Raw genomic sequence first — 25070 nt, forward strand, 5'->3', positions numbered from 1 at the left:
TAATGCCTGGAGAAGTGTGAGTGACTTGGAGCAGCATTTTAAAATAAATGTGTGTGTTCTGGTGGTATGTGCTGGTTTTCAATAAAAATGTAACAAAGTCTTTGTCTGGATTGCTGTTTAACAAGGATGCAGTGTTGATGTGGTTCATTATGGAGACTCCTTAGCTTGCTTAAATATGGATAGAGTGAGTTTTAAAAGACTCGTGACTCAAGATTTGGAATATGGTTTGGTTTGACTAATGACCAAGATGTGCATAAAGATATCTAATCTGCACTAAGATTCTCCCCCAAAGACTTTTTTTTTTTTAAATGAAATCTTTGAAAATGTTGTTTGAGATAATTGCTCTTTAAGACCTATTAAAATAATCATAAAATTCAACATCATACATGAGTTTATGAAACAGTACATAATATTTCACTGTTATGATAAGTGAACATTTTAGGACTTCTGCTTTTTGGGTTTCTTTCTATTCCTTCTCCTTTTCTTTGCTGCAGGAGGTTGAAATTGTTCGTCCACAGATACCTCCACTTGCTCCTCTTCACCAGCAGAAGGCTCACTTATGGAAGGAGGCCTGTGATGACAAAGTCATGATCATCCTTAAACACATTTAAGATTTTAACAAATGAGAATAGGAATTGAAACATCTTGAGCTTGCCAGTTAAAGTTGTTCTTTACCCAGTAGTCGAGAGTTGACTTACTGTTCATCAAGGCTTTCACTGTTTGGAGTAGCTTGCCTTTCCAGCATGGCCACAAAGAAACCGTGGGTGAAGGTTTTTGTAGTGCTGGCTCTGAGACACTGTGTCAGTGGGTCACGACCCCGCTCAGGCCACTCAGGAAAAAGATGAATTAGTCTAAAGAAAGACATTGACTCAATGTAACTGTATGTTTCCAACGAAATGTGAATTTTAAGCAAACTTATGAAAAGTCAAAGGAGATTTGCAAGTCATGTATCTGATTAAAAGTCTGTTCTTATAGAGGGAGTCACAAGATTATGTCTTTAAAAAAAAAAAAAAAAAAAAAAGGACACCAAACAATCATTGCATCAAGTCTAGACATGCTCATAAAGCTACACAGTGTTGTAAAAGCGAGAGGTACTGATGCTGCTGCTAGTTTTGAAATAACTTTGGGGACAGATTGTTCTCAGTGTGAAAATGTGTACGATAACCCATTAGTAGGACACTTTTGTTTTTAATCAAATGGCCATGCAGAACTTATTCTTAATTATTTTTGGGCAAACAATAATACTTGAAAATGTGCAGTATATTAATTGAATGGCACTTTCAAAAAAGCCTCCCAAGAAAGTTGTACACTTCTAAATCTTTCATATTATCAGGCAACCAAAGAGGAAAGATGGTAACAGCTGCCAGATATTTACTGAGCCATGGCCAAGCCAATGCGTCACTGTAGTCTTTATCTTTTCTATGAACCATCACAACAGGAAAAAAGAACTGTAACTGTTCACATATGACTGCACCTGTGTGGAATGGAACTATTCTGCCGAGATTAGTGTTTGACCCTACACTGGAAAAGGTTATACATTATTTACCAATAGCGTCAATACTTCAGTGATTCCCTAAGGCAGGATATACTATAGTTATCTTTAATGAAAATAATCAGTAACAACTGTTTGTTGTAATGTTTGTAGTTTAGCAGCAGTAAGTGAAGGCTGGAGATTATGACACAGGCCATCATTTTCACTTGCTGCTACTAATTATTCAAAATACCCTGGCTGACTGAAGACCTTCACAGACATTTGTATGTTTGGTTTACCTAAAATCAGGATTATTCTCAAGACAAGCAGACACGACCTCCTCATTCTCCTGTGGATGGATGGAGCAGGTGGAGTAGACGAGGTGCTGGAGCTTTGGGAACTTCAGTGCGTGGTTCAGGCAGCGCAGCTGAAATGCAGCTAGTGCCTTCAGACGCTCAGGGTCATGCTCCTGTTCTTCTGAGCTACCATCATGCAGACACACCATTCCTGCAACAACAGAAAAAAAAAATAAGTGACTTACCAGGAAACATCTTTAATAAACTTTTACTCTGCTGCTGAAGAATAGAAAAACCTTGGTATCAAGAATAATTGTTATACAGTGGTATAAAAAGTATTCACAAACCTGTTAAAATTGCAGGTTTTTGTGAAAACTAAAATAGATCTTTGTCAGATAAAAGAGATGATACACCAGTCATCAGTGAAATAATTTTGATTAACTCCAAATAAAGATCAGCTGTTCCTGTAGGATTTTCTTAATTTTCTTCTTCTTGGTTTTATCTGACTGCTGAAGCCATGGTCTGCAAAGAGCTTAAGAAGCATATACGGGATCTCATTGTCAATAGTTATTGATCAGGAGAGGGGTACAAAAGAATTTCCGAAACATTAGATGTACCATGGAACACTATGAAGGCCATCATCAACAAGGGGAGAAAACAAGGCATCACACTGACATTAGCAAGAACTTGATGTCCCTCCAAATTTGATCGATGAAAACCGGAAGGCTGCCATTAAAGGAGCTGCAAGAATATCTGGCAACTACTGGTCACTCTCTGTATGTGAGAGTCTCTCTTACACCGATCAGCCATAACATTATGACCACTGACAGGTGAAGTGAATAATATTGATTATCTCGTTACAATAGCACCTGTCAAGGGTTGAGATATATTAGGCAGCAAGTGACCAGTCGGTTCTCGAAGTTGATGTGTTGGAAACAGGAAAAATGGGAAAGCGTAAGGATTACAGAGACTTTGATAACTGCCAAATTGTGATGGCTAGATGACTGGGTCAAAGCATCTTTACAACGGCAGGCCTTGTGGAGTGTTCCCGGTATGCAGTGGTTAGTACCTGCCAAAAGTGGTCCAAGGAAGGAAAACCGGTGAACTAGCGACAGGGTCATGGACGCCCAAGGCTCACTGATGCGCGTGGGGAGTGAAGGCTAGTCCTTCTGGTCTGATCCCACAGAAAAGCTATTGTAGCACAAATTGCTGAAAAGTTAAAGCTGGCTCTGATAGAAAGGTGTCAGGACACACAGTGCATCACAGCTTGCTGCGTATGGGGCTGTGTAGCCACAGACCTGTCAGAGTGCCCATGCTGACCCCTGTCCACTGCCAAAAGTGCCTACAATGGACAGGTGAGCATCAGAACTGGACCACAGAGCAATAGAAGAAGGTGGCCTGGTCTGATAAATCACGTTGTCTTTTTCATCGTGTGGAAGGCCGGGTGCGTGTGCATCATTTACCTGGAGAAGAGATGGCACCAGCATGCACTATGGGAAGAACGCAAGCTGGCGGAGGCAGTGTTCTGCTGGGAAACTTTGGGCCCTGGCATTCATGTGGATGCTATTTTGACACAAACCATCTACCTGAACATTGTTGCAGACCAGGTACACCCCTTCATGGCAATGGCATTCCCTAATGGCAGTGGCCTCTTTCGGCAGGATACTGCTCCCTGCCACACTGTAAAAATTGTTCAGGAATGGTTCGAGGAACATGACAAGGTGAGTTCAAGAAGAGTTCAAGGTGTTGACTTGGCCACAAATTCCCCAGATTTCAAACCAGTCAAACATCTGTGGGGTGTGCTGGCCATCAAGTCTGATCCATGGAGGCCCCACCTCGCAACTTACAGGACTTAAAGGATCTGCTGTTAACGTCTTTGTGCCAGATACCACAGCACACCTTCAGGGATCTAGTGGAGTCCATGCCTCGAGGGGTCAGGGCTGTTTTGGCAGTAAAAGGGAGACCAACACAATATTAGGCCGGTGGTCATAATGTTATGGCTGATCGGTGTATTCTTCATGTCTGGGCTATGGGGTAGGGTGGCGACACAGAATCACTTTCTCACAAAAAAAAAAATCCAAGACCCCCAAAAATTTCATTTTAATGGCAAAATGTGTTATGGTCTGATAATATCAAGATAGAGGGTTTTTAGACATAATTCTAAAAGAAATGTGTGGCACAAACACAAGACAGTTTATCACCCAAAGAACACCATACCCAAAGTGAAGCATGGTGGTGGCAGCATCACACTAAGGCACTGCTTCTCTTCTGCTGGGACTTGGGCTCTAGTCAAGATAGGTATTTGGTGAAATCAGTGATTCCCTCTATCTTACAGGACTTAAAGGATCTGCTGTTAACGTCTTTGTGCCAGATACCACAGCACACCTTCAGGGATCTAGTGGAGTCCATGCCTCGAGGGGTCAGGGCTGTTTTGGCAGTAAAAGGGAGACCAACACAATATTAGGCCGGTGGTCATAATGTTATGGCTGATCGGTGTATTCTTCATGTCTGGGCTATGGGGTAGGGTGGCGACACAGAATCACTTTCTCACAAAAAAAAAAATCCAAGACCCCCAAAAATTTCATTTTAATGGCAAAATGTGTTATGGTCTGATAATATCAAGATAGAGGGTTTTTAGACATAATTCTAAAAGAAATGTGTGGCACAAACACAAGACAGTTTATCACCCAAAGAACACCATACCCAAAGTGAAGCATGGTGGTGGCAGCATCACACTAAGGCACTGCTTCTCTTCTGCTGGGACTTGGGCTCTAGTCAAGATAGGTATTTGGTGAAATCAGTGATTCCCTCTATCTATTTTGGCACAAAACCTGCAGGCCTCTGTTAGACAGCTGAAGAAAAACTTCCAGCTCGATAACTACCCAAAGTCTACAAAAAAAAAAAAAAAAACTACAAATCCAAGTCAGGAAGACTTGGAAGAAGATTAATGTTTTAACGGTCCAGTCAGAATCTAAAGCTTACCAAAAACCTGTAGATTACTTGAAGATCCCCTCTCTATCAGATAGATCTAGAGCATTTTTGCAAGGAAGAGTGGAATAAAACTGTCAGATGAAGATGTGCTAAGTTGGTACTCTTACCCAAAAGACTGAGTACTGTATTACAAGCAAAAGAGGTTTTAACAAAGTATTAGTTAAGGGGTGTGCACACTTATGCAACAAGGTTATTGTTTTTCTTTTTTCCTAAAATCTTTCTATTTGTTTTTCCCTTGAATTTTGTTGGTTGCTATGACACATTAAAAGTGGAAAAAGATCTGACATGATTTATCTTTTTTAATTTTTTTACATCACAAAAACATACAATTTTAACAGTGGTCCGTAGACTTTTTATAACTACTGTATCCATGCGATACAAAATTCTATAAAGTAATGATTTAGATTTTCACAAAATGTAAAAATTTTTCAGTGTCTAAATTTTGCTAATTTTATTTTGCAATTAAGCTGCAAGGCTAAGATAATGACTTTATAGTTTGTAAGAGCAAATTAGTCTTCATGATCTTTCAGTACGCATTAGCATTCACTGCAAAACTGCACAATTTACTACATGGGAGGAAGTCAGATAATGTGATTTCCTGCCAAACTATTTCTTCTTCATAGCTTCATAGCAAAATCAACATAAATGCTTTCATCAGTGGAGATACGTATACTAGAGGGCCTCAAGCTTTACCTGAACCACTGCATGATGGATCAAGAAGGATGTGCGTCACGTCCCTGTATGCTGGGGAAAGTGGATCCACCTTCAGAAAATCCTCATTAGCCAACTGATGACATGTGACTCCAGCACGAAGGAGGAGAGTGCTCATGGTGGACAGGCGCTTCGTATCAATGTCGAAGGCAAACAGCTTGCTAATGAGGAAATGACAAGAACAAATCTCAGTATTGTCCCATATCAGACTATAAACCACATAGATGTAGCATATAAAATGTTTTATGTCCAGAGAACAACTACAGCTAAAATATGTAGCTATACCCTTTATTTTTCATGATGGCTGCCAGATGGCTGGTTTTATTTCCAGGAGCTGCACAAGCATCAATCACATGGCCTCCAACTGGGGGGTCCAGGAGGTACGCAGGGAGACAGCTGGCCTACAATAAAGCAAACATTTATTAAAAAAAAAAAAAACAAAAAAAAAACATATCATTTCATTCCCACCCTAAGGTCAGTAATTTTTAAAGATTTTTATTTTTTTTATAGCTGCTTGCCTGATAGTTACTGTAAAACCTGCATACTCCAGTTTCTATCTCAACAGGCTTGACCACGCAGTTAAACATGCCTGCAGAGGCTAGGAGAGCCAGCAGGGTTTTTAATCACTTTCTAATTCATTGTTAACATTAAAATTATTTGGGCAGCAGTTCGAATAATCCGAGTTCAGGTTACTGTCTGTGCATGTTCTCCCCGTGTTCACGTGGGTTTCATCCAGGTTCTGTGGTTTCCTCCCACTGTCCAAAAACATGCTAGTAGGCGGACAGGCTACACTACATCGCCTCTGTATGTGAATGTGTGTGCAGGGTGAATTCTTGTGTCTGGCTCCGGATTCACTGCGTCACTGACCAGAATAAAGAGGTTACTGAAGATGAATAAATTTAAATGATTTGTAATGTATTAGATTTTACACTTCCTTGCAGGCCTATTTAATCTTCTTTATCCATTTTTTTTCTCTCTCTGTGCCGTTTGTGACCATTTTCAGTCAAGATTTTTCAGTAGCATCCTTAATAAATAATTAACTGATGTTAACTACATGCTTGTATAATTAGTGAACTTAAAACATTCTCCATGTTCTGACAAAGCGAGGGCACTGCATCAGCACATCTTTCAAGCAGGAAAATCAACATGAGACAAGAGACTACTAATGTTACATGAGGGGAAGGGGGTGAGTCTTCCAGGGTGTCAGTTCATATCAGAGAATTCAAAACACCTGCACAACTGTCACTTATTCCAAATTCACTACTTTTTTTTAGCCTGATGACAATGTGCACATTGTGCAGACATTCCTGTCCCTATTATTTATACTGAGATCATTTATCCTATGTGAATGGGACATAAATCTTTATAGAAGTCATTAACAGACATGTGCCCGGAAAGCTTACCCCATCCACATAGTATCTTACTAACCCTGCCTCTATACTGTTATGTAATTTAGTGCCATCATATTTGAAAATATGAAGTTGTAAGCATGTATAATAATAATAATAATAATAATAATAATAATTATTATTATTATTATTATTATGTCTTCAAATCAATGTCTTCAACCAAGTACTGCTGAAAACATGTTGATACTTCACTATTGGAGGGGTGTTAGATTTCTTGTTCAAAGCTTTCCTCAGTTTTTGTTGGCTTTTATTTATTTTTATTATTATTATTATTATTATTATTATTATTATTATTATTAATTTGTAATTATTATGCTGTGGACACTGTTACACTCCAAGTGCAATACGATACTACAACAGGGTGGTATGAAAACATCTCTCACCTTGTCTTGCAAGATAATGTGCCCTGCTTTATACAGGTAATGATCATGGAAGTCCATTTTCGCACTGAAAACCAGAAGATCTTGGAGATGAAGATCACTCATAAAAGTCTTCCCCGAGAGAGAGCATAAATCCTCAAGCCTAAAAAAAAATAAATAAATAATTTAAAAATCACACACAAACAAATACGTGATAACTTTTTTTTTCCCCTCCCAAATCAGTAATAACCAGGAGACATTTTCTCTAATTTGCTCATTGTTAACCCAAAATTATAAAATGTACAGTAGGTTCGTGGAAAAGAAAAAAAAATTCGACTTACTGGCTTGCTGCTCCTTGATATGAAAATCCCTCTCTCTTCAGGTAGTCAATGACATCCTCCACAGTTGTTTTCAACGTGTTAACACGCACGTAACGTGGAATATCTACACCTACGTTTTAAACATCAGGGTAAGACATCAAAATAAACAACTGACTACATCTTATTTAGAAATGACAGAGTGATCAGCTCTGGCCAGTCATGACTTGAATGTAGCATACCGTTGTTATGCTGCGCGCTGGGAGGAAGCAGGTCCTGATTTCGACTGACTTTCCGCTTGACTTTAATTCTAGCCAAAGCAGCTTGTAGTCTGGAGCGATGTTTCAACATCATTGCCTTCCAGCTTCCACCACATTTTATGCCTTGGCCAATGAGCAAGTCATAAACCAGAACCTAACATTTATAAAGAGATGGCAGAAAAATCAACGATCGGGGGTGGAGAAGGCATTATTTCATATTCTTTGTAGTGCACTCATATAGCTAATAGTGCATTCTAGTGTAGTTCATCCTAAAGTGACCATGTCTCCACCCTCCACTGTGAGAACTCTGTGACAGCTATTTAGAACGCATCTGAATTTTATAAAGCCAAAATATTTTGTTATATAATTATTTTATTATACAATTATCCCTTTTTGTTGGCTTTTATTTCAACGATCCAACAAAGCTGTGCTCTTGTAAACTTTTCTGGTCAGAGCTGAGGTATTTCTCAGGAGATCATATCAAAGCAGTACCTGTCTTATTCTCTGAGAAATGGGTCCGTCAAAATGCTGTGAAAAATGCTAGGTCCTTCTGATTGCTGTGAAATATTTTCAAACTTTACATTAATATCTTCAAGGACTTTGCTGTTGATCTGTACTGACGTCCCAGGCTTCCTGTGTGATGATGCTTTGCTTGACTTTACCACTTAAGACCTTTCCTTTAATGGACTCTGGTTCTGCTAATATACACTTTTGATGCAGAAGTGCTCTTGCTTGCTTAGCCATGTACAGTGCAACACCAAACTCTTCAGATGTTTTCTACATTGTTTGCTGCAAAACTGTTTAGTTTAGTTGTTCCAACCTTATGGATATGACCTAATTTGTAGCAGTCTGCTTCAGAATTTAAGAGTACACCAACAGAACAAAGCAAAATGGATGCCATGACAGCTGTTGCACTAGACATGCAAGGCTGTTATAGGCACACAAGTTTGAGCAATCCCAAAATCCCTATGGCATCAGATCTATATTTAAACAATACTTTCAGGCAGCAGAAAATTTTTTATTGATAACTGAACTGTGGAGCACTTAGAGGAATTCCCATTGCTTCCACAATGATGATGTCAGCAATATTTTAGGTATATGGTTTTACAGAAGTAGAAATACAAAGAAAAGACAACCCTGGTGGTACAATACATATGGGGTGCTAATAGTACTAGAACTACTGCTTATACATGCTAAAATTCATATCTCTAGCACCTTGTCAACACTGAATTTTATGCTTTTTAAAATTTTACCAATTTCAGCAACATTGAGTTGTGTTTATAACAAAACCTAGTTCTAATTTGTGATTAAAAAAACTAGTGGTTTTACCGAACACCACTACAAGATACAAAGAAGAAAATAGAGGTATATAATATGGACAATCTTCTATACTAGTTGCGAGTAGTAAAACTGATGATTTTCTTACATATAAACATATTTGAAGCCTTATAACTAAGAGTAGAAGCAGTATCTGGTGTTCACAATGGAGGTAATGTTGTCAAAATCAACTTAATGTAATAGTCCAGCAAGTTTCAAGTTTCTGTCTGCAACAGTGATCTTTCTATGAGCTTCTGAAATTGTTTCAGAATGACTTCTTGTGCAAATAATGCATTTTCCTGCCATTTTGACAGACACATATTGTTACGAGTACCTTGGACTACCTGAGCAGTACAATTACTCTGGCCAGAAATATTTACAAAAGTACAGCTTTGTAAGATCATTAAAATTGAAACCAAAAAGTGAAGAAGGGTTAATTTGGGGGTAAAAAAAATCATATGCACAAATATGCATAGCAAATTACAAACCAATGGTGAGGTCACTACAATAATTAAGATTTGTCAGTCATTTGTACTAAACTGCATGTACTAAAGGTTAAACAAAATTTTGAGATCATGGTGCAACCACCTCCGGTTGAGATGATACTGAATGACCCGTGTATATAATCAAGTGATGGACTACGTGCAAAAAAAAACAAAAAAAAAAAACAGTGATATTAAGAGCAAAGCATCCATTAATGCACTCAGATGCCACATGCCTTCTTCAAATCAGGTCTGGAGACTGAGAGGGTCGGCATAGCAAAACTTTCCTTTTTGTTCTATACAGAATGAATTTGGCTGATTGTCTTACTGTATTAAATGTACCCTCTTAACTTTTTACTTAAATGTAACTTTTGCTTGAATTTTTTGCTTTAAATTTGTGTAGCAGTGTACAATTAAATAGTACAATTAAAGTACAGGTAAATTGTACAATTAAATTACAGTTAAATGGTAAAGTACAGATAAACTGTACAGTTAAACTTTAAAGTACAGGTAAAGTGTACAGTTAAAGTACAGTTAAACTGTAAAGTACAGGTAAAGTGTAAAGTTAAATTGTAAAGTACAGGTAAACTGTACAGTTAAACTGTAAAGTACAGGTAAAGTGTACAGTTAAATTGTAAAGTACAGGTAAACTGTACAGTTAAAGTAAACCGTAAAGTACTGGTAAACTGTACAGGTAAATTGTACAGTTAAAGTGTAAAGTACAATTAAATTGAAAGTACAGTTAAAGTGTAAAGTACAGCTAAAGTATACAGTTAAACTGTAAAGTACAGGTAAAGTGTACAGTTAAATTGTAAAGTACAGTTAAACTGTAAAGTACAGGTAAATGGTACAGGTAAATTGTACAGTTAAAGTGTAAAGTACAGTTAAAGTACAGGTAAAGTGTAAAGTACAGGTAAACTGTACAGTTAAAATGTAAAGTACAGGTAAACTGTACAGTTAAAATGTAAAGTACAGGTAAACTGTACAGTTAAAGTGTACAGTTAAACTGTAAAGTACAGTTAAATTGTAAAGTACAGTTAAAGTGTACAGTTAAAGTACAGATAAACTGTAAAGTAGAGGTGAAGTACAGTTAAAGTATACAGTTAAAGTACAGATAAACTGTAAAGTAGAGGTAAAGTACAGTTAAAGTGTACAGTTAAAGTACAGATAAACTGTAAAGTAGAGGTAAAGTACAGATAAACTGTAAAGTAGAGGTAAAGTACAGTTAAAGTGTACAGGTAAAGTACAGATAAACTGTAAAGTACAGATAAACTGTAAAGTACAGATAAACTGTAAAGTAGAGGTAAAGTACAGTTAAAGTACAGGTAACCCTTAAAGTACAGGTACATTTTCCTATTTTTCACCCAGAAACCATGGGAGTACAACTTCTACACACATCTCTAAATGTAAACAGACATTAGGAGAACTGCTACTTTACTACAGTGAAGTCAGGTTTAACAGATAAGGAATCTGTTATAAAATGGTACCTTCGCTAAATTATGTCGGAGTTTGGTTTCTTTCAGAAGCCTGGTGTTCTCGATGATCTCCTGAAGCACTGGGGAATATTTCTGAGTCTCACAGACGAGGGCAAAGAGCTGCTTTATATTCTGAAAGAAAACAAACACATCAGCTTAATCCTTATAAACTGAATTAAACTGTTCTTTAATTCCTTCATATATGCTTACCTGGAATTTACTGTCGTAGACCAGAGTTTTCACAGCTCCCTTCTTTTGCTCCACTTTATCGAGAATCTCTGCTGCTTTCATATAAAGTGCCATGCTAGAGCTTTAAATCAGTAGAATTACCATTAACGTGTAGGCATACCTTTATTGCATGTGTTAGAGTAGCTCACGCTTCTCAGGAGAAAGTCACGCTTGCAACCAAACAACGATTTGCTTTTCGGCAGTCGCAAATAGCTCTGCTTTACGGCAATTTCTGCAGTTGCTCTGAGAATCCATTAGGGGGAGAAACACACACGTGGATGAGCACATTATCAGTAAACCGACACTCACATGACCTGAATATAGACAGACAGGCGTGCATCAAAACATCACACACATGGAGTGTTTTAATTTTGAAGTACCAGAGCATAAACATTCAGAGTAGAGCTGGATCTGATACTGCTGGAGTTTGGCTGATCTTCATAAGTCACCTATAGGCTGAGTCTATCACAGAGAGATACTTGTGCTGACAGTTTGTGGTTTAGTCTTCTCTTTCACACTGAAGCCTTGAAGCAGGTGACAAGTGAATATTCACACCTCACCTAAAGAGGGGAGTGGGCTATCACACAACAAACAACTGCAAATGAGAGCCACACCCTCCAGGAATATTCATGTCCCTGGCCTGAAACCTGTCCCTAAACACCTTGCTGTCTCTTTATTCCCTTCTTCAGCTCTGGGAAAGGTCAGTGCTTCCTAATTCAGGTCCTCTCATGTCCTTGACTCTTAACTTCTAATGCTTGAAATAAGAATGAACAAAACAAACATGAGTTAAGGCATTAGTTGTTTTAAGAAATTAGACAGCTTTATATTAATTTAAATAAATGAATAGGAATTATAATATTGTGAACAGGGATGCAAGCTTTGGAGCTTTATAATAAGATAACTTCTGACTTGGACTGAATTATTGTTTTCTATAGGAAACCTCACAGAGCATGGATGAACGTGAGATTCTGAATAGTAGATAAATTGACGAATAGAAGTGCAGTTTGTATACCAATAAATCGAGTGGAGTACAAATTTTTGCATTTAACTGTACCTCTTAACTGCTGCACTAAATTTAATACACTGTAATAAAGTAACTCTGTGGGACTGGAGGGGAAAATGTGGACCATTTGGTGGTGATGGCTATCTGTGGTTTCAGCTTGAAGTTAATGTAGGAACAGACTAGTTTGTTACACATAGAGCTCAGCGGAAACTGGAAATTGAAAGACTTTTGGGTGGGTTTCTTTGAAAGTATCATTATTATATAATTGGTATAATTCACACACCAATTAAACAAACACAGTATAGCATGCCCTGGTGTTATCTGTGCTACACATCTCAAGACTTTTTCCTGAAGCATTATCTGAGATTCATTGTTCATGCTTACAAGGCGTTCATCAAAAGTTCATGTCAGTCAGCCACGTTCTTTGACAGGTAGCTGGAAGATGATATTACCTCACGCTACACCAGGGACAGGAGGTAACATAAACTGCTGCCATGAATAGGTTACTGTGTTTTAGAGATGACTTCGCAGATTCCACACTGGGGTCATTCTGGATGGATCATGTAACATGGCTTGTTGGGTGATGTTAGCAAACATTCTACAGCTTCCTCCCTCTCAGGGAAGCACAGACACTCACACAACAGGATTTTGCTCACTAGTTCTATAAGGTACTGACTTATAAGTTTCCATGTGACATTGCATTTGCTTTTTTCAGAAATTTCATTTGTTTTCTGAACACTGGATAAATGCATGAAAAGTTCCATGTCAGCTAAAGGCTAGCATTCCTTGAACTGTTGTTGCTTCATGCTGTTTGGCACAGGAAGTGATGTCACCAGTTGAAGCTCCACCCACCCTTCACCTGAACAGAGGGAAGGGCCAGACAGAAGTTGTCTGAACAGAAAGAGAAAAAAAAACAAGGAAGCACTCAGGTGTGTGAGTCAGTTATAGTCTTTATGTAAAGAAGAAAGAAAAAGGAACATTAACATTTAACAGGTTTTCAAAATGGATGTCCAAGAGAACTCCCCAGGAGTTATGGGGTTGCTGAAAACGTTTGACTCGTCTGAGTTTGGGAGTTGGGAGAAGATAGGCTCCGGTGGATTTGGACAAGTGTACAAAGTGCGGCACGTACAGTGGAAAACATGGCTGGCTATTAAGTGTCCTCCCAGTCTTCATGTGGATGAAAAGTGAGTTTCTTTTCTTTCTCATTTTTGTTGGTTTATGTTATCTCCTCCATGTGTATGTGCCTGTGTGTGTATGTCTGCGTGCCTCTGTGTATGTCTGTGTGTATGTTTATGGGAGAAAGGAATGAAGGTGGCTCAGCATCTGTTTAATAACCTCACTTTTCTGAAGGGTGAGGTGAGTTTGTTTTTGTGATATGGAGTCTACCACTAGACAAGCCAGTCTCCTGGGTCAGATGATTGTGGAAGTGAATAGACTGTATCTCACACACCCATTTCTCTTAAATAATTTGTGGTTTGTGGTAAAATAATTTGTACACTTATTAAATTTATACCACTGACCTCTAAATTACAAATGGATTCATGCCCCAGGGCTTTTCTGATTAATACGAACGATGATGTTCAATGCTCTCTTATTATTTGTCACCTGAAATACATATTTAAGAGACTTGATGTTAACTTCTCATCCTCCTTTTTGTGTCAGAGATTTGATTACATAGTATATTGCCTGCGGGCATGACTATACACCCACCTGGCTCCATATGCATATGCACTCAAACTACTGTCAATTACCATGTATTGCATTTTCACCAGGACAGAAAAAGAGAATCACTATCCATTTCACTGATGTTTTTTTTCCTAGTAATCTGCCAATGATTATACTCATACTGTGTGTGGTGACCTCTGTACGAACTTCTACAAGACTTAGTTATGCATGAAGAAAACATTCATATGTGAACAGCTGGTTCTGTTTTGACTGTTATCAGGAAGTTACTGTGTTTAACAGTTCCTCAGACCTGAATTAGCGTATGTTATTACATACAGGCATAGACACCACAGTAGAGTGAAGTACTCTGACTCTACTCTACCCTGAGGTATTAGTGGACTAAACCAGATACATCAACGTAAATACAGTATATTCTTCCTGCCCTAGATTTAGACACACACACACAAATATATATATATATATATATATATATATTTTGTATTTACTCAAGTTATCTCTAGACTATTCACCTTTGGCCACAGGGTTAAACATCATACTGATGTCATAATACTTCAGTAACTGTTTTAGGAGTACAATTAAAATTTTTCACTGTGTGACTAGGGATAATGTGTCATTTGATAAGCCAATGTTAGTGTTGTGAGCACTCTACGTGACCTGTAAACCCATGTATGAGTTGATGCGTCACTGTGTGTAAAATTTAAGATCAGTTGTTGAAAGACGAATATTAGTCCTGCAAGCATTCAGCACAGGCCAAGCATACTATCAGTGCATAACATCTGCACTTTATTCCAGTTGTCCCAAGCCATAAATGCAAAAGCGAGCTTTGTCCTCCATTAGCTCAGGCTGGCCTGCGTTTATAGTAATAATGTGTGTGGCTGAAAAACCGGTTGCACCGGGCCTTCTTTTAAGAAGAGCTTTTGTCTGATTGTAAGTGATTGAAGCGAGAGATTAGAGAAGCAGAGTACACCGCTCTCTTTTCCTCTCTTCCTATTCACCCTGTCCCCCTTCTTTCTTCACCAGCCCCTATTTGTCACCCACAAAGAGGTGGATTTCTTTTTTTGCTTCAAGAACCTAATACCAGATCGTGTCTTAAGTGTTGGATTGAGATTTGGTTAGGTGCACGAATGAGTAGTATCTGAAGTGATTAAACCCCTGTGCCTGCCACTACATTTTAAACTTCTTCATTGTCACAGTGTTATGTTTAGATCACAACAAACAGTGATACACTGATACATATTGATCGGAAGACATTTGATTAAGGATTAGCCCTTAACAGCGCTGAGTCATCAGGGCGCTGTAATGCGTTAAATTGGTTTGTTTTTCTTTGTACATGTCATATATCTATGTCTGGATCAGATCCTCTATCAGTATGTGAGCATTTCCTGAAAATGCTACAATGGAATATAATTACAGTGCACCTAAATGAAACCACCAGATAGGCCTATCCTTTGGACCTATTGGAATAAAATTGATGTGACTACCTGCATTAAACCAGATTCACTCTGAAAGGTCCTTCTTGAGCTCTATACAGGGTATGTGCTAAGGTTTGAATGCTCTCATCAGGCTAAAACTGATAAGGATTCTTAGGAATATGATACCTGCACACACTGTTTAATTTAGAGTTACATATTATGGAATTCCTCCTCCATTATGCCATTAAACCCAGGATTACAAAGTGATGTATGACAAGCAGACAGTTGTTTGCACTGGTATCTCATAAATTCATCACAATTACATTGTTTACAGATTTACGCCCTTTAGGACCAATATGTCTGCCATTCAAATTAGGCATTGATTTACATGCACTGACATTTAAAATCAGCTTTTCTGAGTCTTTACTCAGCTGAGATCACACTAGCATGGCAATAATGTGCTAAATTATATCATGGTTTTACCATGGTTATCTATCTATCTATCTATATATATATATATATATATATATATATATATATATATATATATATATATATATATATACATATATATATATATTTTAAACCATGTTCAGTTGAAATGTTTCACCAACTACCAACTGTGTGAGCAATCCATTTTTCCTCTGAATGTTTTGGGATTTGCTTGATCCTTCAGATCAAATACTAAATTGCATGATGTTAATTTCCACTGTATCTGCTGATATATTGCTAATCTTATCTATGTCCAAAAATATTTATTCATGCCTACAAGCTTATATTCAGGTTTAGACTCGAAAGACCCTGTATTCTCAGTCAGTAATATTGAAGTAATTGATCATCAATATGATTTGTTTTCTTCCGCCTCCCCGTTTAAAGAGAGCGTGCCGAGCTCCTTGAAGAGGCCAATAAAATGGAGGCAGCAAAGTTCCGCTACATCCTGCCTGTGTATGGCATCTGCAGTGACCCGTTGGGCTTGGTGATGGAGTACATGGAGACAGGCTCTCTGGAGACACTGTTGGCCGCAGAGCCACTGCCGTGGGTGCTGCGTTTCCGTATTATCCATGAGACAGCAGTGGGCATGAACTTCCTGCACTGCATGAACCCACCGCTGCTCCATCTGGACCTGAAGCCTGCGAACATACTGCTGGATGCCCACCACCACGTCAAAGTAAGAATGTTGTCTCATGGAGTGTCATATGTAGGTGTTGCTAACCTTACAAGTAGCTCTAACAACTTGAACTGTTAAACTGCTACTCGTAGCTGTGACGCTGTTTGCTAAAAAGTGTATATGTCTAACATTTCTACCATATTTTTATAGATTATATTAATATGCTCTTTTGTTGGACTATTAAACCCAGATGTAAAATTTCCAAAATTCTGAATATGCACAGTAATTTCTTGGATATTAACAGGAGATTGGTAGGTGCAACAGAATGGAAATGGGAATTGCTGGTGTTTTCCTTAATGGCAGCAAACCTTCAGTTCCATGTGATTTCCCAAAGGCAGAAATGCTTTCCCAGCCATTATCCCATATTTGCCCGTCCTCCATATGGATGAGTAAGCATGGAGTGGGAGGATGGGTGGGAAATCGCTTCTCTGGATTGAATAGGCTAGATGTAAATACATCCATCGTGGGCCAGCCTGAACAAGTCGGCTAAGCAGCCTTAATGCGCAGCAGGCACACACCTGTACATGTCCACACACACTCAGATAAGAGGGCCTTCCCACTTCACGGGGCGAGCCAAGGGCACTGCAACTCCCAACCCACCCTCCTAGAAACAGTGACAGTGCCATAAACCTACAGTTTGCAAACTTTTTTATTCTAAGATCCTCTTTGTGGATAATGCCACTGCGCGCACCCCACAGCACCCTCTCTCTCCACAGCTTTCACTGGGCTGCATGTACAAATAACCTGGTGCTGTTCTGATGACATTACAGCAAACTCATGAAGTGGTCACAAGATCGCTGTGAATTGTGATTGGTCAGCACATATTTAGTTTTAATAATGTTTAGTTACATCTATTATATTTAAACATGTACCACATTTTTACTTTACTTTACTGCACTACTTAGAGGTACAATGATTTTTCTTCAGGCCCTTGGGGACCCCCTGCAGTCCCCAGTTTGAGACCCACTGCCTTAAAATGAGTACACAAATTAACACCTCCCTGTTTTTGATAATTCTTTACTGTATTAATGGGGTTTTTATTGACAAAATAAACAAAAATAAAGTTGGATTCATTTACAATCTGTAGCCTGCTATATCTACATTATTTTATGTATTTTACAAATTTGAGAAAACCAGAACACTGTTTTGCTTGAGCAGGTCAAATTTCATCACCAGTTGGTTCCCAGTCAGTTTACGATGTATGGTGGACGATCACATTCGCTTCCCAATTGGGTTAAAATGTATAGTTACCAACAAGACAGCCTTGATGTCACACACTTCTATTTGCTGGTTTTATTTTTAGATCTCAGACTTTGGCCTGGCCAGGTGGAATGGCTTTGCCAGGAACGACGACATCAGTCGTGATGGATTCTGTGGCACTATTGCCTACCTGCCTCCTGAAAGGATCATAGAGAAGGAAAGGGTCTCTGATACCAAGCACGATGTGTACAGGTCAGCTTTTTTGACTTGGCAATATTTACGAGTGTGAGAGTTCTAGAATCACATGATTAACTTTATAATATTTCTGTACATACACTGCAAACTATAACACAATATGAGATGGCATCAGTGTGATGGCACCATGTGTTTTTATAAATCTACCTGTATTCTCTTTATGCAGCTTCTCGATTGTTATCTGGGGAATTCTCACACAGAAAAAGCCATATCATGGTAAGAGAACAGTGATTCTGTTTACCAGTGATTCATGTTTCAGGCATGGCCCATTTCCTAACTTGACTGTGTGGTAATTAGCACTACTGATTAGCCTGTTAATGTAAGGACTACTTGATCTAAGGGATATTTAAAGTAGAATTTAGAGGTCAGTCAGGTCTACATGCTCTGCATGTTTCAAGAAATGTAACATTATTAAGTTAATTTTTAATTTCCAAGGGTTCTCCTGTCATATTTTAGTAGCATTGCAGATATTAAATGGCTGTTATTCTATAATTTTGTTTCTTGATTCAGAATGATCCTTTGGTTGTTTTTTTCTCAGGTCTGTCATTTACAATATAGAATTTTGTAAGACAAGAATAAAAATCACATCTTGGAGGCATTGACTGAGGTTTTAGTAGCTGTCATTTGGTAATAATGACTGCTGAAATTGCTCGACTCCAAAATAGCTGTCTGTGTTTGTTCTCTGTCACTGGTTGGCACCGGAGACTATGTGTGAACAAAAGTCTTCCGGAAAAGAAGCAATGGCTTTTTTCAGTGTTGATACAGGGACTTAGGAATATAAAGAACATCTTCAACCCTTCCAGAATCTATTTTCCATTCTTCTGTGCCTCAAGTCAGAACAGTTAATCTTCAACGGTTCATTTTTAGTCACATGTATGAATTTTACCTCCCGAGTGTGGGGTAGCTTTGTGTATGTATCACATATGTGTCATGTAAACTGAAACCAAGTTCGCCCCCAGTTTTAAAGCGAAGTTAGTGCTACGTTTCTGAGCAAGCCAGAGCAGTTATTTGAAACCTTGTTTATTTTGCTGTGTCCTATAGGGGAGAACAACATTCTGCATATCATGGTGAAGGTGGTGAAAGGAGTTCGTCCAGACCTGAGCGCTGTGCCCCGCAGTCGACCCCAGGCATGCTCAGGCTTTATAGCCCTCATGCAGAAATGCTGGAGCGGATCTCCTGACGCCAGGCCCAGCTTCCAGGGTGAATGTCCCTCAGTGGTCATAAATCATTTTATACTAACTGTTCCACCAGAGATATGTTTACATTGTAGAGTAGAAAAAAATAATTTTTTCAAAAAGGCAGGAGACTTTCTTTAGACTGCTAATAATAGTAATAATTACATGAGGACTGTACAAGAATATTTTCTGTAACTCAATAAATAATATATATATATATATATATATATATATGTGTGTGTGTATATGATTGATTTATTGTGAGACGGTTTGTTGTTGTCTACAGAGATTACATCTGAGGCAGAGGAGCTGTGTTCCAAACCCCATGATGAGTCCAGAGCATCAGTGTCTGAGCCAGACTCCTCACCCTGTCCAGCTCCAACGAGCTCTGAGCAGGTAAAACCAAATTCACCAAACACCAAAATATTTTCCTATTTCTGAGCCATCTGCTCTATTTATTGCATTTTTCTCTGGCTCACCTTCTTATTCTTCCCTTCAAAGTTCCTTACTCTAAATAAGGTAAAGCTCTGTCATTGTGCAACATGACAACAATCTTCATGAGCATTTAGGGATATTTGACTGTCACAATCACGGGTCAGTCATTGAGCAACTGTATGGCATGCGTTGTTGTGTTCGTTAAGCACGTACCGTGAATGTTTCGTACATCTAGTGACATTACAGCAGGGCAAGGGAATGCAACTGGGCAGCATTGTTCATGTGTAAGTCATTTCCTGAATGAGCAAAATGCATTAGAATATTAGTCCAAATACTTGACTATCTATTTTTTGCTGTTTACATGACTGAATAAACTACCTTAGTCACAGGACTTTGTAATGTATTAGTAAACTAAAAGACGTTGTATTTTGAAGCGAGTTTAAAACAAGAGTTTAGTGAACCATATGCCAAATCTGTTTTGATTTGTTCCTCTCACTGTAATTTGTAATGTCACATTTCACAATAAACTGTCAAAATCCATATACAAATGCATATGCAAATCTAGTTAATTTATAGGTGCAATATTACTCTTTATGCAATACTACTGTTTATGATAGTAAATTTATATCAGTGCATTTTAATTATACGTTTGCTCTTGTCTTCCTTAGATTAAGGATCAAAAGCCGGTGAGGCCGAAGTCAGCCATGTTACCAGAGAAGGACTACAGCCTTTCTGAGCTGCTGAGTCAGATCGACTCTGGGATTTCTCGCAGCTTTGACCACGTTAAAGAGGACTGTCTGGAGAACAAGGACAACACTAGCAAGAGACTGTCAGGAATCTCCTCTGTGGACTCAGCCTTCTCGTCCCAAGGCTCCATCACACTCTCCTTTGAGAGGGAGAATTCGGTCAACGGTACGAGGATTTATTTGAGACTGATTCTCAGGCTGTTTTAAGCTGCACTATGACAATATGATTTGTAGTTGAGATAAAATGAGTAATTTGAATATACTCCATTAGTGACCATATGCACCATTTATTTATAGAATCCAATGTGTACTCTTGTAGTATAGCTTTTTGTTGTTGTTGTTATTGTTAGATTTTTTTTTTCAGCCTTAATAATGGCAGTCAATTTTAACTTAAATAATAGAAGTGTTAGAAATTATGATAATATCCGTTATACAAATAGGCCCGTTCATTATTTAATATGCTTGTCCCACTTTAACTATTTAAGAAATTAATCTTTAGTCCTCCTAAGCAGGCTGAAAAATAGGTTCATAATTTTAATTAAAAATAAATATGAAATATTTTATGGCCAGAAAAAAAAAACAAGGTCTGTTCATTGTTGTTGGTACTTGGCTTTAAAAGTTCCCTGAAATCTGTGTTTCTTCTTTTATCACTTAGAGTCAAGCGAGCTACAGAAGAAGAAGCTGTGTGAAGCCATTCGCACTGAGGACACAGCAAAACTAATGAAGCTCCTGCAGCCGCAGGATGTGGAACTCCGCCTTGAAGGTGGCGGTGGCCTACTTCACTATGCTGCAACACTGGGCAATGAGGAGGCTGTGAAATTCCTGCTTCTCAACAACTGCAGTGCTAACCTGGCTGACTGGCGTGGCGCCACACCTCTGCATGTGGCTGCGGAAAAGCATCTCCGAGGTGTCGCTGAGATTTTGCTAAGCCGCAAAGGAACTGATGTGAATGCTAAAGATGAGGACCAGTACACAGCCCTGCATTTTGCCGCTCAGAACGGCGACGAGGCTCTGGCACGCCTGCTTCTGGAGCGACGGGCATCAGCTAGTGAGGCAGACACACAGGGGCGTACAGCAGCCCATGTGGCATGTCAGCATGGGTGTGAGGGCGTTCTGCGTGTGCTCTTGAGTCGAGGCGTTGTCGACGCCCATGCCACTGCTAAGGACGGGTGGACGCCACTGCATCTGGCAGCCTGGCGCGGCCACTCCACCATCTCCAAGCTGTTGGCTAAGCAGGCGGGTGCTGATGTGGATGCGGCAACCGCCGATGGGCGCACACCGCTGCACCTGGCCGCTCAGACAGGCCGATACAGGGTGGCACGTGTGCTGGTGGAGCTGGGTGCCAACGTGCAACAGACCACCACCCCAGACCTACGCTCGCCGCTGCACGTTGCAGCCGAGACAGGCCACACAAGCACTGCGCGCCTGCTTCTGAAGCATGGTGCTGATATCCAAGGACGCACAGCTCAGGGCTGCACTGCCTTGCACCTAGCAGCTCAACGTGGTCACTTGGCCACAGTAAAAATGCTCCTGGAGGAGGGTGCTGATGTTAGGAGCGCCAACCGCGCCCTGCGCATGGCGTGCCACCTGGCAGCTGAAGGTGGTCATGTCCAGGTGGTCAGTGAGCTGCTGGAGAGGTGGCCTGAGGTAGTCACAGTGCAGGACGAGGACGGGTTAGCACCATTGCACCTAGCTTTGCGGAGTGGACACATGGACATCACGCGTCTCCTGCTGAGCCACGGAAACTCAGAGGCTGATATTTTGCAGCCAGCACCCAAGAATCCAAACACTAAAACAGTTGAGGGGCTCCACAGGAAAGTCCTAATCCTGAAACTCACCGAGCCAAAGGGCTACACCTCGACGCAGGACTCAGCAGACACACAGTTGCCCTCTGCACACTAGAAAAACTAGCACAGAGACCTGATAGATTTCATCGTGTCTCTGACTGCCATGTCGTTTAAAAAATCTATGAATTATGGACTGTTACACCCTTTTGGTAACGAGACATTTAACTATCTATTTCTGGTTTGTGTATATAATGTAATTATTTGGTTGGGGCCCATTGAATATAATTACCTCTTGGATATTTTTATTTCTATAGACTTTGTGGTCTCTTGAAAACTTTTTTTAAAAAACATATTCCTGAGTAGGAAAAGGATGATGTGTATATACAAGCACTGTACATAGAAACTGGACTGATTATTGCTGTGCTCTTTCTAGCATGAACTTATTGCCTTTTTTTTACATGTTCATTATATGAGTATTGTTTTTACCATGTCATGTATTTGTCTTTCATTCACCGTAGCCCCCAGACAAATAAAATGTACACTTCAACGTGAAAAATCCTTTGTACTAAAATGGCAGGCCATTGCTTATTGCTGAGTTGAGATTGTGAGCACCTGTACTCTGTTACCCCAGTGCCTACATCCTGGCAGTGCTTCAAGGCTATTTCAAATCCACAAGGCTAATTATACCATTTAATACCTCTGGTCGTATGACAGACAGAAGAGTATTTAGAACCACTTGGCTCCCACCATGGGAACAGGGCCTGAGGGGGATCACAGGTGATACATGGGTGGGGAGTGGAAATGGGGGCGGTAACTGTACATTGTGAATACCACCATGTCAATGCTGTTGGCCAATTCCTGAGACCACCTTATCTTTTCATCACCTTGTAAAGGCAGAGCGCTGTGCATCACTGACGCTACGTTGAGCACAGCTTTTACAACCCACAATTTACTCAAAAAGGAACTGCAGCATGTTACTTTCCTTGGTATGCATATCCTCTTTTTGTGGAAAGCCACTGAATTTACTTACTGGTGAACTCTGTGTGATGAGAGGCTTTGTTTGTGTGTGTGTGTGTGTGTGTGTGTGTGTGTGTGTGTGTGTGTGTGTGTATACATATAGTGGTGCATATGCTTGCATGCCCTATCTCTCTCTCTCTCTCTCTCTCTCTCTCTCTCTCTCTCTCTCTATATATATATATATATATATATATATATATATATATATATATATATATATATATATATATATATATATATATATATATATATATATATATATATATATATAGAGAGAGAGAGAGAGAGAGAGAGAGAGAGAGAGAGAGAGAGAGACCCTTTTGCCTATATATATATTAGTATTTGTGTAGCACTGCTTTCTTTGCTACCATGAGATTCAGGAGACAGGAGTCTGTTGTTCAGCATCCAGTGCTTTGACATTCATTTGTAATTAAATATTAAAGACTTGTGATATTTTTGTATACAGAATTAAATACCTATAGTGTTTAAACAGTTTCTTGTTTTTATATTTTGATGGACAATTAAAGTACATGTGTATTGAATGAAAAGGTTGTCTCTCTGTGTGTTTTCTTTTATACATTTTAACACAGTAGTAAAACAAGCAACACTTTACCTCCCACCCTCAACTAAGAATAAAAGAACACATAAAATATATGTAAAGATGCATGAAATTTAAGAATATAATGATTAATATAAATTAAACCAGATCAGTGGCATTGCCCCGTCCATGTCATCTACTACATTATCAGATCCAAAACTGATGGTTTCCCGAAATAACTGAAAGTCACACAGTTGACCTTAATTCTTCAAATCACCAAAAAAAATACATGTGGACTTCAGTGCTTAACACCCTTCAAGAGCCATTCCATACAGTACTCCATCTTCATGCTGTCCAAAGTATGATCTTTAGTCTCAGCTGAGTGACTTCTACCCGACCTCTTGTCCAATGCAGCTACTCTGGTTTTAAAGGTCTCTGTGCTTTTCAGATTAGGCTTTCATTGGCATCCTTGTAGCTTAGCTTTCTACTTAAATGCTTACCTTATGCCCAAAGTTGAGTAGACTCGGGTAAAAACATTGTAGCGTCAGCTGAGAAACAGCATGGCCTGGTTTGGGCTGCACATGCTCATGGTCATGATCGCAAATCTGGGAAATGTCAATATTTAATGATAGCTCATGAAAACTGGCAGCTTGGTTTCTCATGCCGTAATAGTTTTGCCCAGGCTGGTATGCCATTCTCTGGAAATCATGCCACTGATAATAATTGTGGCCCTTGGGATATAGATATGGCATCCAACAGGGAACACTGTGGACTCAGTGAAATGAACACAGCTGGGGTGCCATCTGAGTAGCCTGAGGATGCACCATATCCATGCAGTGAGGCTGCATGGCAAAGGGATGCCACCATTCCTGCGTCTGCTTTGTCATATATGGGTACTGACTGACCAGGCTGGTTAACATAAGGCCAGGATTCATGTTTCATCTAAAATTGAGTTAAAGATTAGTGCTGGCTGTCTCTGAAAATTGTATTTACTCTGAAAGGTATAATTCTAGTGTATTCAGTATCAACTAGGATTTTGATTAAGAGTAAATATAACACTGCAGCGCTCATAAAATTATTAGAATATTTACTTAATTAATTCAGATTTCTTTATCACACTATAATGTAATAGCAGTTTAACAAGCCTAATATTAATCCTTCTAGTTTTATAGATCTCTGATTTTAAAGGTGTGCACGTTTTTTTTATTTACCTTTTCATGTGAACGGTTATTCAGATTTTATGTAACAAAAAAGATTGTTATCTAAATTTCCTACATCTCACCTGCTACACAGAAATCCACTCAATAAAATTTTGGGGATTTAAAATAATTA

At 39.1% G+C, this 25070-nt stretch overlaps 2 protein-coding genes across 3 annotated transcripts; one reads left to right on the forward strand and one right to left on the reverse strand.

The window, feature by feature from the left end:
• Nucleotides 1–373: 373 nt before the first annotated feature.
• Nucleotides 374–11544, reverse strand: nsun5 (NOP2/Sun RNA methyltransferase 5). Of its 2 annotated transcripts, none has more exons than XM_034312927.2 (10): nucleotides 11299–11544; nucleotides 11101–11220; nucleotides 7797–7968; nucleotides 7579–7687; nucleotides 7262–7400; nucleotides 5755–5870; nucleotides 5452–5630; nucleotides 1771–1978; nucleotides 676–851; nucleotides 374–571 (listed from the first exon to the last, which is right to left on the reverse strand). In XM_034312927.2, exons 1-9 carry the CDS (start codon nucleotides 11389–11391, stop codon nucleotides 695–697), a joined length of 1293 nt encoding a protein of 430 aa, XP_034168818.1. In that variant the 5' UTR covers nucleotides 11392–11544; the 3' UTR covers nucleotides 374–571; nucleotides 676–694. The 2 variants fall into 2 exon arrangements, with proteins under 2 accessions (XP_034168818.1, XP_026797394.2); XM_026941593.3 differs by having other exon boundaries at nucleotides 699–851; nucleotides 11299–11543.
• A 115-nt stretch (nucleotides 11545–11659) lies between these two features.
• On the forward strand, nucleotides 11660–23353 carry ripk4 (receptor-interacting serine-threonine kinase 4). Its single transcript, XM_026941592.3, has 9 exons — nucleotides 11660–12987; nucleotides 13140–13503; nucleotides 16294–16585; nucleotides 17889–18037; nucleotides 18207–18256; nucleotides 19082–19240; nucleotides 19502–19611; nucleotides 20319–20562; nucleotides 21052–23353. The coding sequence occupies exons 2-9, from the start codon at nucleotides 13322–13324 to the stop codon at nucleotides 22296–22298; spliced, it is 2433 nt and encodes an 810-aa protein (XP_026797393.3). The 5' UTR covers nucleotides 11660–12987; nucleotides 13140–13321; the 3' UTR covers nucleotides 22299–23353.
• Nucleotides 23354–25070: the final 1717 nt, after the last annotated feature.

The sequence above is a fragment of the Pangasianodon hypophthalmus genome, chromosome 17 (assembly GCF_027358585.1).
Source record: "Pangasianodon hypophthalmus isolate fPanHyp1 chromosome 17, fPanHyp1.pri, whole genome shotgun sequence".
Taxonomy (NCBI): domain Eukaryota; kingdom Metazoa; phylum Chordata; class Actinopteri; order Siluriformes; family Pangasiidae; genus Pangasianodon; species Pangasianodon hypophthalmus.

Excerpts from the sequence above, each read along its gene's own strand:
- ripk4 (XM_026941592.3), top strand. The coding sequence starts at position 13,322 with ATGGATGTCCAAGAGAACTCCCCAGGAGTTATGGGGTTGCTGAAAACG. Across the intron at positions 13,504-16,293 it reads AGTCTTCATGTGGATGAAAA|AGAGCGTGCCGAGCTCCTTG; the intron begins GTGAGTTTCTTT and ends CCCCGTTTAAAG. Across the intron at positions 16,586-17,888 it reads ATGCCCACCACCACGTCAAA|ATCTCAGACTTTGGCCTGGC; the intron begins GTAAGAATGTTG and ends TTTTATTTTTAG.
- nsun5 (XM_026941593.3), bottom strand. The coding sequence starts at position 11,391 with ATGGCACTTTATATGAAAGCAGCAGAGATTCTCGATAAAGTGGAGCAA. Across the intron at positions 11,221-11,298 it reads TCTACGACAGTAAATTCCAG|AATATAAAGCAGCTCTTTGC; the intron begins GTAAGCATATAT and ends GTTTTCTTTCAG. Across the intron at positions 5,871-7,261 it reads ACATTATCTTGCAAGACAAG|GCCAGCTGTCTCCCTGCGTA; the intron begins GTGAGAGATGTT and ends GCTTTATTGTAG.